Source organism: Amyelois transitella, chromosome 16, assembly GCF_032362555.1.
Source record: "Amyelois transitella isolate CPQ chromosome 16, ilAmyTran1.1, whole genome shotgun sequence".
NCBI lineage: Eukaryota > Metazoa > Arthropoda > Insecta > Lepidoptera > Pyralidae > Amyelois > Amyelois transitella.
In genome coordinates this window covers 3,310,636-3,326,752 of record NC_083519.1, presented here as the reverse complement: position 1 = coordinate 3,326,752, position 16,117 = coordinate 3,310,636, and the positions used below count along the sequence as shown (strand labels likewise).

At 37.4% G+C, this 16,117-nt stretch overlaps 1 protein-coding gene across 2 annotated transcripts; it reads right to left on the bottom strand.

Annotated features, from left to right (window-relative positions):
- LOC106136024 (voltage-dependent calcium channel subunit alpha-2/delta-3) lies at nt 1-15,797 on the bottom strand. Of its 2 annotated transcripts, XM_060948459.1 has the most exons (25): nt 15,566-15,797; nt 14,751-15,015; nt 14,299-14,464; nt 13,943-14,074; nt 13,496-13,779; nt 12,786-13,015; nt 12,249-12,471; nt 11,755-11,895; nt 11,383-11,475; nt 11,283-11,306; nt 10,842-10,868; nt 10,443-10,523; nt 10,298-10,372; nt 9,827-9,934; nt 8,476-8,738; nt 7,075-7,232; nt 6,344-6,481; nt 5,615-5,808; nt 3,423-3,557; nt 2,808-3,077; nt 2,274-2,367; nt 1,882-2,048; nt 1,345-1,509; nt 615-758; nt 1-231 (listed from the first exon to the last, which is right to left on the bottom strand). In XM_060948459.1, the coding sequence occupies exons 1-25, from the start codon at nt 15,790-15,792 to the stop codon at nt 37-39; spliced, it is 3,999 nt and encodes a 1,332-aa protein (XP_060804442.1). In that variant the 5' UTR covers nt 15,793-15,797; the 3' UTR covers nt 1-36. The 2 variants fall into 2 exon arrangements, with proteins under 2 accessions (XP_060804442.1, XP_060804443.1); XM_060948460.1 differs by lacking the exon at nt 11,283-11,306.
- Between the last annotated feature and the right edge of the window lie 320 nt (nt 15,798-16,117).

The following is a 16,117-nucleotide window of genomic DNA, read 5'->3' as shown; positions in this document are numbered from 1 at the left end:
AAAGTTTAAGGTGATAGGATATTAAGTAGGCATTTGTTAAAGAGTGAAGACGCAGAGTAGCAATAAAACTGTTGGAGAATGTCTGCTGGCGTGGTTGATAACTTTCAGGAAGGACCAAATTCCCGTGTCTTCCTCTTCTTCATCGTACTCGTCTTCTTCAACCTCTTCTTCATCTTCCTCGGGTTGGTCAGGGTTCGGCACCCAAGGTCCGCATTGACGGTAGCCCGCCTCCTGAAAAATAAAAAGAATGTACGTGAATAATTTCACCATTTATCTTTTAGAGGAGTAGGAATGGAAACGACTGAAGTGGAAAGCCTAGATTAACGTATGATCCAATCGGGTACCTCTGAGGTTGCATTAAGTTGTGGATGAAGCGAAAGAAATATGCAAGGATCTTGGCAAGTAATCTCTGCCTATCCCTGGGGAAAGAGCCGTCCTTATTATATCTATCTAGTACTCGACGGTCTTGAGATTGTTTAGTTGGTTAGTTTTTCACATCTGTCAATTGCATAACAAAATCGCATGTACAACTACCTACGTCTAGCTTTATGATAAAGATGAGAAATCTATTCTGTGTAATAACGTTTCAATTATGAGGTTAGATCCTAGGTTACCTGTGCATATTGGTGAGGGTAGCAGCGAGTGTGTGGCGGTCGTCCGGGCAGTGGCTCGAGGTTCCGCCAGCACGCTAACCAGCTCTCGTCATTCATCGCGCCCCACTCGATGTCCGAAGGCAGTTCGATTTGTTTCATATCGATCTGTAATGTTTAAGGTATTTCCTGAGTAAGGAAGAAGCTCCTTGTTATTCAAGGCACATGACCTAAAGCACTTTAGGTAGGTACTTACTTTTATCATAATGATTGCAGATTCAGAAACCTGAGGTAAGTACAATTATAAGTCTGTAAATTAGTATACAATTGTGTACTATTTTTATGTCTGCTGTTTACATACATACAATCACTCCTATATCCCGGGACTATATTACGGGATAGACAGAGACAACAATCTTGGCTTAATGATAGAATTGAGATTCAAATAGTGTCAGGTTGCTAGCCTATCGAATAGTCTAAAAGAAGAATTCCAAGTTTAAAAGCCTAGCCTTTAGTCGCCTTTTACGACACTCATAGAAAAGAAATAGTGTGGCCCATTTCTTTTTTTCATTGATGCCTGGAATTACACGTTATCAATATTTAAATAAAAAATATCTGCCAGGCCAGCGGCAAGGAAACAAGGGATGCATCAGGGCTTGGTATTTCACAATTTTTTTTTCAAGACTTTAATTTCCTATTGTCCGTTTGTTACTTAGTGTCCTATTTTATTAAAATGCTTCTAGAAACATCGTACCTTCTGGTTAGTGAGCGGGTCGGGAACAGCGCGGCCTCCAGTGTAGTCGCACAGTTTGTACACGGCCAACAGAAGCAGGTTCGTTCCGGGCACAGGGGCTGCTACAAGTGGCCATTTGCAGGGAGACATGGACTGCTTCAAAGCCTCTTTAGCTTCTTTCGTGTCCTGTCGGTTTATAAAAATTTTGGTGATAATGTGTACTTATCATACAACTGTAATCGGCGTTTCACTATTTACGACGTACCTACTCTCGCTTATTCACCAAAGCTGACAATTAGGCATATGTACGTCTTAACATCGAGAGGAAAGAAAAGACAATGTCTTAGCAAAGTTCGTAAATCAGCTGTTCATGCACAGACGAGTCAATACGTCAAAGCAAATCAAATCTTACCAAATGAAATTGGTCAACCTACTCAAATTAATTGTGTGGTCGCAGGCGTGCATGACTCAAAGCCTAGTTTTCCAGATCATAGCGATGGAGTGTGCCACTAGGAACAGGCAATGAGAAAGCTCAAAAAAATAATTCTTGCGCTTCACCTGCAGCTGATACATGGGCCGCGAGCGGTCGCAGGCGGCGATGCGCGTGCGATTCACGAGCACTCGATCGTCGTACAGACTCTCGTATTTCTCCAACTCGTAGTCCCGGAACAGACGACGACGACGTTTCCTTTTTTCTTCCTCGGTGTCGGCGTTTACAAAACTAGCTGGAAGACACATGTAAGCATTTTTATTATAAAAGACTTCTTACTACAGTTTATGCAGAAGACATTAGTTACTAGATTTTTTATTAACCAAGAAAAGTAATTCCTTCATCTTATTCTTGTCAAAAGTCGGTTGACTAAAGATTAGTTATTTGACTTACGGGGTTTGCTTGTTCTATTGTCTGCTGTCAATTATAGTTTCTTAGTTGATTAAAGAGAGATACTTACTGGAACCAAGTAAAGTGAAAAACGTTCCAATTTCCTTCGAAAGATGAAAAAGAACTATCGCAGTGCACCAAAAAGATTTCAGCAGGGTCGAAATCTGAAGGAGAAAATATAATAATAAGTCAAATTGAGGATTAAGAAAAGTACAGAAAACAAAGTACCTACTAAGTTTATGTGTGATGTTACTGTTATTAAAATTAAAGGTCCTTCAATCTCATGGGTTAAAACTTAAAAGTAAATGGTTATCACAAACACATCAATAACATAAAGCATGAAGAGAGTTATGAATGTGGATGAAGCGAAGGAAGTATGCAGAGATCGTGGCAATTGGAAAGAGGTAGTCTCTGCCTACCCCTCCGGGAAAGAGGCGTGATTTTATGTATGTATATATCACAAATACAACAATCTAAGTATTAAAGAGTTCCCGGAAAATAACGCGCTTTACTTATTAGTGCTCATGATTGCTTATATCTATACGAATGAATGGATGATTCTGGCCTTATTTGCCGAGAGGGTCTAGAATGTCCACAAACTTACAACAGCAATCGCAGCCGAGCTATCCTTCCTCGGGAAGCATACCGCTTGATAGTCATGAATCCAATTCAGCCGATACACGGTATGGTTCAGTAGGGCTGACATAGCCGCCGGGTACACGGCCGCTAGGTGGCGCCTCACAGGGTACTCTGTGGTCTTCCTCTCGTATTCTAAGTCTCCGGCCACGATCCAAGCCCCCTCGTCGATCACCACGCAAGACCAGATGATGCCGTCGCATTGGACCTCACATTTGTCCTTATTTGTACTGGTACACTAAAATAATAAGAGATATCTATCTAAATATTTTAAATGAGCAATTACAGCCCTGATTGTGGAATGAAAATGATAATAATATAATAACTTCAGTAGTTAGTATAGTTGTAATATTAGAGTTTTGAATGATTCAAGAAATTTCAGACAGCAGTTGGTGCATAACTAGTTAATTGCACATAATTATGTTCAAAACATTTTCTGAAGTTTTCAGTTACTTATGTTATACATAAATAGTTTGAGTGTTAGTGTGGGACGTCAGTCAGGTAAAAATATAAATCCCTGAAAAAATATTTTTTTATAACTAATTTTCCTGTCACGATAAAATATCTTAAAGCACAATCTTACCGGAAAGTTCGTCGTAGCTCGCAGAACGTCTTCCATGTGTCTAGGATGGAAGTGGAACCCTGCGACACCCACCGTGCCCTTGGCCGGAGTCCCCAGCGTCCGGGCGGCGGTCAGCCATTCGGATCGCTCACCTACCTGCGTATAATATAAATATAACAAAAATACGGTCGAATTAGGAATCTCCTTCTTCTTTAAGTCTGAAAAAATTGAGGTTTATGCACAATGAGTTTGAGGTGGATTCTAATAAATTTTAAATTTACAAAAATGACAGTGATTTGAATCCACGACATAAGAAATCTTGATTTCACCATATCGTTCAATTAATAAAGACCGGTTCATCATTATCTGAAAATAATCATAATTAAACCAATAAACATAGGTATACATCAAATGTAAAGAGTTACTGTGTATGGGTAGGTACAAGTATTTATACTAAAATAAAACGCTATTGATATTTGATAGAGTTGCGAAATCAAAAAGGGCAATCATAAAAATAATAAAGGTAACGGTCTAAGGAAATGTTTGAAATAATAATATATTGCTTATTCCTAATAAATATGTATCCCACAGCTGTCGCCATGTTGTAAATGAAAGGCATGTGAGACCAAGACTTGCTTTATTCACTACCTTCACAATCAATTATAACATATATGAGTACTCCTTAGTACCAAAGTGCAAAAGTCCATATATTTTAGATTGCCTGGAAGAGATTGCTTAGCGATAAGTTCGCCTTTGCTCAACATATTCATGATGTATGTTTCTACTACATTTGTATTTTTTATGGGCAATATTATCTTGAATACTTACTTTTTCTTAGAAAATATTTCGTTAAGTTGGACTTTTTCACCCAACTGTACAGTACAGTACCTACATATATGATATCATTATGTACACAAATATTAAAGGTATATATTTGTATAGAATAAAGAATGCATTTAAAATAGATAACGTTCGTTATCCGATACAGAAGTCAAGAACAGTGATTTGTCTTTTATCATTGCGCGGAAATATTGTTAGGTACGTGTAATTAATGGGTTCACTGATAACGATAACAAAGAGAGTGAATCACATGAGGTTTCATGAGTAGGAAGTTAAATGATTAGGTTTTGCTGTAGCGTTATTTGGGGCTTTATTGTTGTTATATAAATTGTAATATTCTATATACCGATTTCTGAGAGTATTACAGATTATTTTGTGCTAAATTTTCAACCCATACACTAAAATAAATATATAAATAGGTTGAAGTTAGAATACCCTTTATTGCACATAAAGTTTAACAAAATAACTTATCCTGAACGTATACCAAGGTAATGTACAAAAGGCGGCCTTATCGCATTATACAATCTCTACCAGGCAATCACAAGAATATTTCATGAGAGAGAATTTATGGGATAGTGAGAAAAGGTTATTCTACACTTTACAGTCTCAGTTCTTGTTCCCTTTATTGATTATAATTTGAAAATTCTTATTTATTATAACTAGCTGCGGAGCTAGTCTTCGCTTATAATACTTTGTGTGTGGTTACTATATAACAGTTATTTTGAAACCTAAGTATTGCGAAATATTTGCCCTATAGTGTAAAACATATTTTATCAGAAATTATAGGCATGTTTAAATTGTTATCAAAAACGGCAAAATATTAGATTGTTATCACAAAAATTAAAGATGATAATGTTACCGACTTCGAGCCACTTCTAGATCAGTCAATGTCAATATTCACGCGCAATTCAATTTACAAGGTTTTATAAAGTCTTTAAACCCTTCTACAGTTTGTTGGTTCTTAAGTTCTTTTTGATGGAACTAAAATAGAGAGAAATTATATGGAAATTGTTATATGAATATGGTAGTTGACTCTTTTTTCAATCACCACTGTCTGATTTGTCCACAAGCTAAATTAATGTATATGTAAATGTGTAATAGCCGTTTATGCTTGCTGGATTGAATAAAAATAAAACTCATCACAAAATTTTAATTCAAATACCTATGTCTTCATCCTGTAAGGGAAGACAAAGCCAATAGACGAATCGAAGCCCAAGTTTAGCTGCTACAGAACATATGTATACTGAAACGTAACATAATTATAGTAACATATACGGAACAAATTACACATATTGAAAGAAACAACTACGATGGACTGAGATATTGAAATATGAAATAACTACTAGTAGTAAAATGTAATTAGAACTCCTCACCGGTCTTACTCTGACGTCGGAATTCCGCATCTTCCTGTAAGGAGTAACAGGAGCATGTATCACCAATGTGTCAGGGAAGGACACGGCGCGCTTGTACCAGGTCTCGCTGGGGCCGCCGGGCCAGACAGACCCGTCTGGTGGCTCGAGGTGGGACGTCGTCGCGTGGTATTGCTGCCAACGGGTTAGACCGCTTTCTAAAATGTTAAAAACATTTATGAGGAAAATAAAATAAAAAAGCGACAGTGTAATATTCTGCGATAGGATCACTTAAGGAAACGAGCCTCTAGGAAAAAGCTAGTCCAACAGCCATGATAAGAGATTTAATGTGAGATTTTAGGTTCAATTGTAAACAGGGTTGTGGACATGGAGATCAAATAGGAGCCACTTCGTGAGTTACCTTTCTAATCCACTCCTATTTTTCACAATACAGCTTTTTTGCGCAGTCGTTCCATCAGTTCTAAGTCACCTTGATATAGTTTTTATCAAGGTGACTTAGAACTGATGGAACTCTTAAGATAAGAACTCTTAAGATAATAATATAACGCTCGCAAAGAAGGCGGTGATCCTAGTTTGCAGTAGGGGAGCCCCGGCCGTTGTCGGGATCTCCTCATCATCCTTCTAGTGTTTATCCTGGTTTTCTTTCTTCTAGAGCGGAGCATAGGATCCACCTATGACCGTGATCCTAAAGCTAGTAAGTCATTTCCCCGTTTCTTATTAAAGATAAGTTACCGCTGGCAAAGAAGGCCGTGACTGATCCCAGCTCGCAGTTGGAGCAGTCCCGACCGCTGTCGGGGTCCTCGTGCTCGTCCGCCCACTTCGCGGTCGCTACAGCCTCCTTGCACAGCCGGGCCATTAATTCTTCATTACCTGTTAATGTTTTATCTTCGTTATCGACCTTTGTATTAAAAACGTAAAAGCGAGAAGAGCGCAGCAATCACAAAGTTTGGTAAAGCCAACTAACTGTTGGTGAGGAATTGACCTTGTATCGTAGTGGGGATTTTCATTTCTCTACTTATGTGGTCTCAAATTACTGTGTTTCATGAGTACAGTACAGAAAATTTGCTTATTAATTTAAATAACTGTTTGTAAAATATACACTTTGTAGAGGCTCTACGAATTGCTACGATCTTTAGAGAGTCTACCAGGTACGTCGTAGAGGCTCTACGTGATGTTTGTAAGAAAGCTGCTCCATACAAATCGTATCGAACTTTGGTGTGCCGTGTTAGTTGAACTGCTAGAAATAAATCAATTATGCAATTCAAATTTCAATTACGTCGTTATTAGTTGAAATTGTGAGAGCGAAACTAATTGTTAAATATGAATAAATAGTCCAACACACGCGATACCTACAGTTCGAGTTAGCCTTTATAAGTTCAAATTTGAGACACTGACTCAGCGATAAACTCGTAGAAATTTTTTTTCCATTTTATTTTGCAATAATACCAACACTTCTTACTAACATTGATATGGTTCATCAAATAGACCAGGTCCGATGGAAGAAAAGAAGTAGTCGGTTTTCTTCATGGCAAAGTTTGGTTCCTCGCTTCTCCTCCTGACGAAGTGTCGGACCTCGTCTTCACGGGTCGTGAACCTTGGCTCCACGTGTCGGCAGTACAGCCTGGGAAATACAGATTGTTATCTTATCTGTAGATAGTCATTGGACCAGCTTTTGGCTGGTTGATTGTGCAATTCCTACCGATATTATGAACTTCGATCCAATATGTTTCGTCGTTATAGTTACATAGGTTCGCCTGCAAAGTCTAAAGAAGAAAAATAATCTAAGAAGGAAAAAGAAGAAAGGACATAGTATATATAGTCTAGTTACTATGTCCAACTTGACTAGTCCTCGGCAGCCAATTGAGTTTCAAGGAGTTTATTTACTAGAAAAAATGTAAACGTTTAAACGTCAAGTTCAGCTGTATGGCCCACCGATGGAATTGAGATTCAAATACCGACAGGTCGCTAGCCCGTCCCTACAAAAAGAATCTCAAGGTTATTAAGCCCCTCCCTTATTCGCCTTTTATGAAATCCATGGGAAAGATATGAAGGGGTCCTATTCTTAAGGGTCGAATACCGAAAACTCTTTGAATCGATCGAATCGAGTTATTAGAATGTCTTATTAATTTTGGTGTGATCCTTGTACTCATAATATATTTGAAATCTAATCGCACATCTACCACGTCCTACGTGAGTCCCACGTCACGTAGATGATAGAAATGATAATTTGATTAGATTTTAATTACTTAAACAAGCAAGTTTCTTATAAATTTGAAATAAGTACAATGCACAACAAAAGATACCACCTTCGATCTACTATATCAAGGTGGTATATTTTTCTTAGCAGCTTACTATACCTTGAAAAGTTTTCCCCAACTGTAAAGGTAAAAAAAAAACAAAGAAATTGCGATGTCGCGGTCAAATACAGAGTCAATGTGATTCAAATAGTGAGAGGTTGCTAGCCTATCGCTTCTAAAGAAGAATCCCAAGTCTCTTAAAGAGTTTTGACAACGTCTTCAGAGCTTTAGCTGCAGCACCATTGATGTGATGGTGCTGCAGCCGTTGCCAGTGGTGCGGGTGTACCACTGTGTGTATGTGTGCGGGTGTACCACAGTGGGAACTGTTCTTACTTACTGAACTGAACTGAACTGTACTTACTGTACTTACCCTTGATCTTTTACCACATGTTCCTTACGTGGTAGATAGGACCAATAGTCTCGAAAAGACCCGACGAAAAGGCAACGTTGAGCTGAATGGTGTTATGACGGAATTTAGATTAGCATCGAGAAAATTCAAAGTATCTACATACACTTTTTGTTCAATTAACCATAAAATCTTAACCGCACTTAAGATAATTAGATTACCATTGAGGATGGATAGAAAATTCGCTCCTCGATAGCGTCTTCAGAGCTTCAGCCGCCAATTTCTGCGTGAAAACTCCCGCGGGCACCGCTCGGCGCCGGTTGTAGCTGGCGGGGATCACCACCACCGCCGTGTAGTGTTCCAGCACCCGCTGCCAGTGATACTCCCGCTGTTCCACCCTCGCCCTCATGCCGCCGTCGAAGATGTTCTTCGCTAGGATTGTCCTGCTCCCGTTAGTTTGGTCTAAGACCAGTGCCTTGCGGAGCTGGGAAAAATGATGTTCTTTAAGGTTTTATGGTAGGTACACTTCTCTTTCTCCAGGTGAATGTTTTTGGGTGAAATTATGGGAAAATCGTTTTTTTCTGGATTTGCGACCCAACTGGATTGGTTTTTTTTATAAATAAAAATTGTAACGTCTTCATTGTAGGTACTTTTTCTTCAGGCGTTAATCCAGGTTTCCTCAATTGAAAAGGAGCCTAGGTTGCACATTATGGTAGGTACTTAATAGTATAACGAAATATAAGTAAAGAAAAACACCAATGGCTAACTTATCCCAAAAAGGGATGTGGATATACTACAGTCGCCCAGGTACCTATCTGAAAGGATCATAGAAAAAATCAAGTTGGGGCGACCCAACTGGGATAAAAATAATCAAAATTATCTTAAACTGACAAGCTTGCATGAAGAGAACCATGAATGTATGTAGATGAAATACTATAATGTATATATTCCTATAGGAATCGGGGGCAAGTGAAAAGATGTAAATATTCCCTGCCATCTGAATGATGCATGATTTTAGGTACGTAAGAATACTCCTGCTTCTGTTTGTTTGATCTACCACCAATGCTACACCAAGCTAAAACAATAAAAGTACTTAATTAAACGTAATCCTATTACGATAATAAAAACAAGTAAATGCTATTACTGGATTTGGTGATAATATTGTGTATCCGCCTCTTTGTTTGTAGTATTTTGGATTGTGTAATTGTAATCATGGCAACAGACAATTGAAGTTGAAGGCTGGATGATAAATGTTATGTGATGATTAAGTTAATGGTGATATGGGTAATAGAAAAACAAATAGTGCTTTCTATAAAAAAAAGAAGTTAAAATGCACAAAGTTTATGACACACAAATAAATACATGAAAATGACGCCTTTTTCCCGGAGGGGTACGCAGAGACTACATCTTTCAAGTTCCACTCCACGATTCCTAACATCTCATTAATTCCACTAGTTGTTCAATATGCATTATTTTATTTTGTGTAACTTTATAAAGCTTTAGCATTATATTTAGCCACCTTCACCTTATGCGTGACTAATATGTAGGTTTTTTGTAATTTTAGATACTAACCTCTCGCCATTTCTGAGGATATCGCCTTGGCGGGTGACTTACACCAGCCTGTTCCATTTCAGAGAAGTCGACGGTGCGGTAACCTGGCTTCAAAATATCGCCATCAAGCTGGAAAAAGTGAATGTGAAGTCTTCACATTATTCGTTACATATACAAAGATTTGTATGTTTGTAACGAATAAACGTTCCAGCATTCTTTCTGTATACGACCTTATGCAAAATACGGCTTACATGTTTTCTTCTTCTTCCTAGATTGGGTAAGTCAGGTTTTCACTCGAAGCGACTCCTTTTTAAATCCGCCCACTTAGCAGGGGAACCTAATCCGTAACGGATCATGGTAAAAGCTGCATGAGATGAAATTGCCTATTACCTTAGTGGCTTCCTACGACATCCATAAGAAAGAGATGGAATGGTCCTAACCTTACCTAAAGTGTTGGGGACTACTTATATATATTTACGAAGAAGAACTTACAACTGGCTTCAAATTATCATGCAGTACGATGTTGCCTCGGTGGTCGAGCACGAACAGGTCACCGCCCCCTCCGAGCTGAAATGATTCAAACTCATTTGAATGAATCTATTTGTGCCTGTGTCAATTAGATTGAATGGTTTGTTACCTGGTAATATGGTAGTATTAATTTAAGATGATCTATTGGAATGTCAACCCCTGCGACCCCCAACAGGCGATTTACTGGGTACTGAAAAAAGAAGTTTAGGACATGATTTGACATTTGATTAGACACAATAGGGAGTAATTACTATGTTTTATTAAACATATTTATTAATAAAGATAATGCTATAAGAGATTTCTTTGAAATCAGCAGTACATATGTAACTTTGTTTCTTGTGTTTGTCATTCTCGATGTTTCTGTGTACATAAATTTGTAAACAAATAAAATAATATAATTATTTTTAATATGATAGAATAATGAAAACAGTGCAAAAATATGTCCTGAAGAGCTTGGGTGAAACAAAGGTAATTACAGTTAACAGTAATTTTAATGACAGTTAGTTACCGTTCTTGTAGATATTCTCTGCTTTTCCTGAAATAGAAACAAATATTTTTTTATTATAGCGCAGCATGTTGACACATTAAATACGTGGCCAACTGAAATGAATATTCTTAATAAAATAAAAAATAATAATACTTCGTTAATAATATCCACACCATGCATGACATAGGTACATATATGTATATCTAAAACGGATATGAATAAATACATATATTATAATGTTACACATTATTGTCATGCGTGATGTTGATATTATATACGAAGTGGAAATTTTATTTTAGTTCTGTGACGATTTTATGAACAGATCTTGAACCGAACTTTCGTCCCTTACTCTTTTTAGTCGGTTGCAATGTCCGCCGCCGTTTAAAAATCTAATGTAGGTTTAACGGTTTTTTTTCCCTTAAATGTGGGATTCGAATTATTATTAAAATAAATAATTCTTACCTCATCCAACTTTTTAGTAATATTCTGTAAAGGAAAATATGAATAAGTCAATTTATACGTTACAGTTACGAATTACATAGGCATAATAATGAGAACTTACCTCTACGGTAGTGAAATCAAAAACTGGTACTGAGACGCTTATTTGGAGCCGGTAGTCGATTTCCTCGCCCTCATAATAATGGCCGTCTGTATCCTGAAACAAAACAACCATATACCATGAGAATTGAGACGAGAAAATTCAATTCTTTAACTACATTTAAGAACTATTTTATTTTAAGGACAAGCTCTACATTCTAACCTTCTTCACCAAGAATGTCCAGGCGCGAAGCTAATAAAGCTTTATTTGACGATCAAACTTCTTTTTAGGACTAGGCACGTTTCTTTTAAATGCCTATTTAGAAGAAACGTGCGTGAAATGTTAAGTGTGTAAACAAAACTAGGAACAAATTTTTGGTAAGTTTGTAAGTCTTACCAATGTTTCTTGGTGTAAGTAGTCTTCCATCAGACGGGAACTGTTAAGCAGCGCTTTCTTGTCTTTCCGAAGCTGTTTATACCTGTACATTTGCTCGGCGTTCTCTTTCAGTTGCCAATAGAGTTCTGCTCTTCGTGGATCCTGGGAAAGCGATGATGATACATAGATGGTAATGAGGACCAATAGGATCACTTATAGATAAATTATTATAAACTAAACAAAATATTCTGGGGATACAGCCAGTAAAATGTTTGTATCTTTGTTTGTAATGTTTATGTTATTATGTTGCAAAAATACATATAAATAAACGATAAATATGGTATGTAATAGGTTGGCACGGCAGGTTTCAAGATCCCTAAATTGTGAATTTTTCAACTGCTCAATCTTACAGTTCTTCCTTCCTTATAAAGATAGATACTTATTTCCTAGACAAATGGGAAGACTATCTTTAAATTCAATCATTCTTACCTTTGACTTTACAGTGACTTTATTACCTCCACATGAGCGTAGACATCGCTGAACACTTTTAGCCTTTCCTTCCTCTGCGACACTAGAGGCCGCTCGAGGACTCTCAGGATCTGTATGACCTGCTCCGTGACGTCAGCATGCGTGGTCAGCTCCGCAAAGTACCCGTCTCTATCGCAGCTGATCTGGTCGGCGTACGCGCGGGTGTTGTCTCTGAGACCGTGGATGTCGTGAAGCCAGAGGACGAAAAGTCTAGAAGGTTCGGAATATAAGTAATACATTTATTGATCTTGATGAAATATTTAGTGAAAATCTTGACAGATGGTTCGAGTAATATTTTTATGAAGTTTAGTTATAGTTTATTTTTTAAAAACTTAGGTAATATCAGGAGTTTCAGATGGTACAACACTGTTACGACATTAAAATTTAGAGACGACGACATTAAAATTTGGAGAAAAAGTAGAAATTTTAAGCTACAAAACTAGGAGTCGGCCATCGTTGTTGGGGAAAACTGAAAGTGGGCCTTTCTCTCAATCAAGATCTGTCGAGCTGTTATGACCTTTTACCTGATATGACCCTTAGGATCCAACTCCTTCATCAGCTCAGTAAAGTTCCTGTCAATACAATCAGCGACCAGAACGATAGCTTGTTGGCAAGCCGGTGGATGGTCGGGTTCTTTCTGTTGCCGTTGCAACATCTCCACGGCATACGTCAGTACCAGCTTCATGTTCGTCTCGTTGATCAGCCTGGTGTCTTTGAGGGCAGCCATCATTGCGGCCGAGTTCACGTGGTTGGCCTGATAAATATATTGTTGTTTAAATAATCACATTATGTTCCTATCTGATAATATGGTATCAAAAATATACTACTAGATATTGAGTACCTAATTAGGTATGTGAAATTGAGGCTTATTCCCCTCGGATTTCAAGCTCATCTTATTGAGTAAACAACAAAGTGTTTCGCTAATTTATTAGTGAATTAGGGTTGGAATTTACATGCTTGCATGGAATAGGCTAACTGTTCAATATTTTATCCATATATTATATCGTCTATATCCCTTGCTGGGTTGAGAGAGCCAACAGACTTCAAAAGAATTAGAGGCCTCGTTTAGCTATTAGGCTTAATGATTGAATTGAGATTCAAATAGTGTTTTAATAAACAGGTTGCTAGCCCATCGCCTAAAAGGAGAATCCCAAGTATTATTTAACCACGATTTTTTTTCTATGCAACTTTACTGTTTAACACAGATTATATGCATTTCAGAGATCATACTAACGGGCACAAGTTTCTCGTTAAAACAGCTGATGGGCGATTCTACAATGACGTTGAATCTCAACACGTTGACTTGATCGTCGTCAGTAAGAGCACTGAGGAAGGCCAGCGTAAACTTCTCCGCTATGATGGAATTAAAGGAATTATTCATTGATCCCGAAGCGTCAAGTAAAATGAGGATATCCCGAGGAGCGCCCGCCGCCGCCACGTACCAAGGGCGTAGGCGGCAGTCGTACACGTCTGCCTCGTCTTCCAAGTGCAGTTGGTACATGCTGCTCCATAAAGCCGCTGTAAGTGAAATAAGATTTAGTTTTTCAGAGACGTAATGGATAATCACGTGCACAATTTGCGTTTAGTTTTTAAAAAAAAGTGAACAAAAACACTTCCAAAACTACAAGGGTAAGTATAACAATTTTTTTTATTGTTAAGTGCATGTGGTGTCATGATATACCTGGATAGTGGCGTAGGAATCCTTTGGCACTGCAAAAATACTGAAAATCCATCGTGGCATCTTGTGCATAATTTTCTTTAAATGTGCTTATCAATCCTTCTGACCAGTACAAATGTTCTTTAACAGGTGGCACTAAAACAAAAATAAACTTATTATTTTTAGTGCATAACAACTTAATTCAGGTCATTAAGGAAATACTTTATCTATTTAACTATTTTTAAAACCGTTATTATATTTATTTTACCATTGCATGCCTCTCACATGACATAGTTTGGTTAAATTACCTTGGAAAAAGTCTCAGAAAAAGGTGGTAGTCAGATAGTCAGTCAAATTATTATAAAATAATTAAAAATTACCACAATCGAAAACTTCTACAGCAACATATACACTGGAAGCTTCTAAAGAGATGTCACCGTCAAAATGCAAGCTTTTCTTCAGAGGAATATTGTACAAGCTCCTGCACCAGGTTCTCATTTCGTATTTTGAATCAGGGTATTGCTTTGTCTTCAGTTCATTTAATCCCTGAAAAAAAAATACACAGGAAATTATAATAGAATCATAAATATGAAAACAATGTGCGCAGATCGTCGCCGTATTGTTACTTCAAATAATCTGGGTGAACCGTTAGCCGATTTTACGGGACAATAATTATTACATCTCTTTCTGTGTCATAAGAGGCGACAACAGGACAAAGCGCTTTCACCGTATGCAACGACAATTATAAGCTTCATCAAAGTCGCGAAATCAGAAAAATTCAGTCTATCATCCTAGCCCGACCGTTTTTTATAAATACTTGTTTCTCACTAACCTCACTTCTGAAGTAGGTGTATCCTCGCGGCGTAGGTCCAGTGGAACTGGCTAGCGCCTCCGCATGTCTTCCTATTCTCTCTGCAGCTCGTGTGCGTCTCGTGAGCAGATCCTCCAAATCCTTGGCCATCTTCTGCACAATGGAAAACCCATTCCTTTCCTCTATTTTTATATCTGAAAACTTCTCCAGCAATTCTTTTCTTCGGACCACGCGGTCTTCGTGTTGGAACAGCATTTCGGATATTTCTTGAGCCCATTCTTGTACCCTGGGATCAATAATAGCCATTAAATAATAATAATTGTCATTAAATAATAATAATTGGTTCACATCACCTATAATCGCTGGAATGCATTACTATAAAATAGAGAAACAATATACGCAAAAATCTAAATAAGACAATCGATAATATACGAATACGATTTCTTGGTGGCTTACTCACTAGGGCAAAAAATTGTGCCTATAGAAATGGTGATAGTTCAGACTTTTGTGGGCATGCCCTATATAGATTAGTGGCATGATGTGATGCGTGCCGTAAGAATTGTAAGTTGTAATATTATTGGACATAATGTTACCTAATTACAATTCCTATGAATTTTATGTGTTTCTTTGCCACATTGTTTTGTTAAATTACTAACACTGATGACAGATTTTTCAGGACATACAGTTTGAGGTTATCGTTTTGTCGTTTGTAAAACTATCAGTTTTTCAAATTAAAAATTAACAATTATAAAACTCTTCGCTTTGTAATATTAGCAAAAATTGACATTCAGTTATACACACCTATTAAAGATTTTTAGGTTATCGTAAGTACTTACATCTCAGGTGGTATAATAGGGATAGGCTTCTCTGTTGTAGTTGGGGGCGGTGGCGTCGGCACTTTCTGTCCCTTCTTACTCCTCACAGATTCAAACTCTGATACATTCTTGTGTACTTCACTTTTATTTACACTAACTTTCACTGGTTCCGTTTTGTTTACCTTTTTATGTTTTAAACCGTTCGTGTTTATTATTAAGATTAAGATGATTAAGTACTGGGAATTCATGATTTCAATATTATCATATTAAAATATTCATGATATTTATTTAGAAACGATATTTTCAGAAACACTCTATCAAACAAATTATTTTGTTATGTAATAGTAAATTATTTTCTTTAGAAAGTTTATTTATCGAAACGCTTTTTAATTTCCAACTTCAATATGATGAATTATCTCGTACACATTGTTTATAAACTCTATGTTGCAATAATTAATATTTTATTAATAAAACAATTCTTAATTCAGGCTTAAAAAGGACAAACACGTTTCATGTAATAAGGCTGTGTAAGATAAGACGGATCTCCCGAGCTAGGGCAGGACGGCGCGCCGG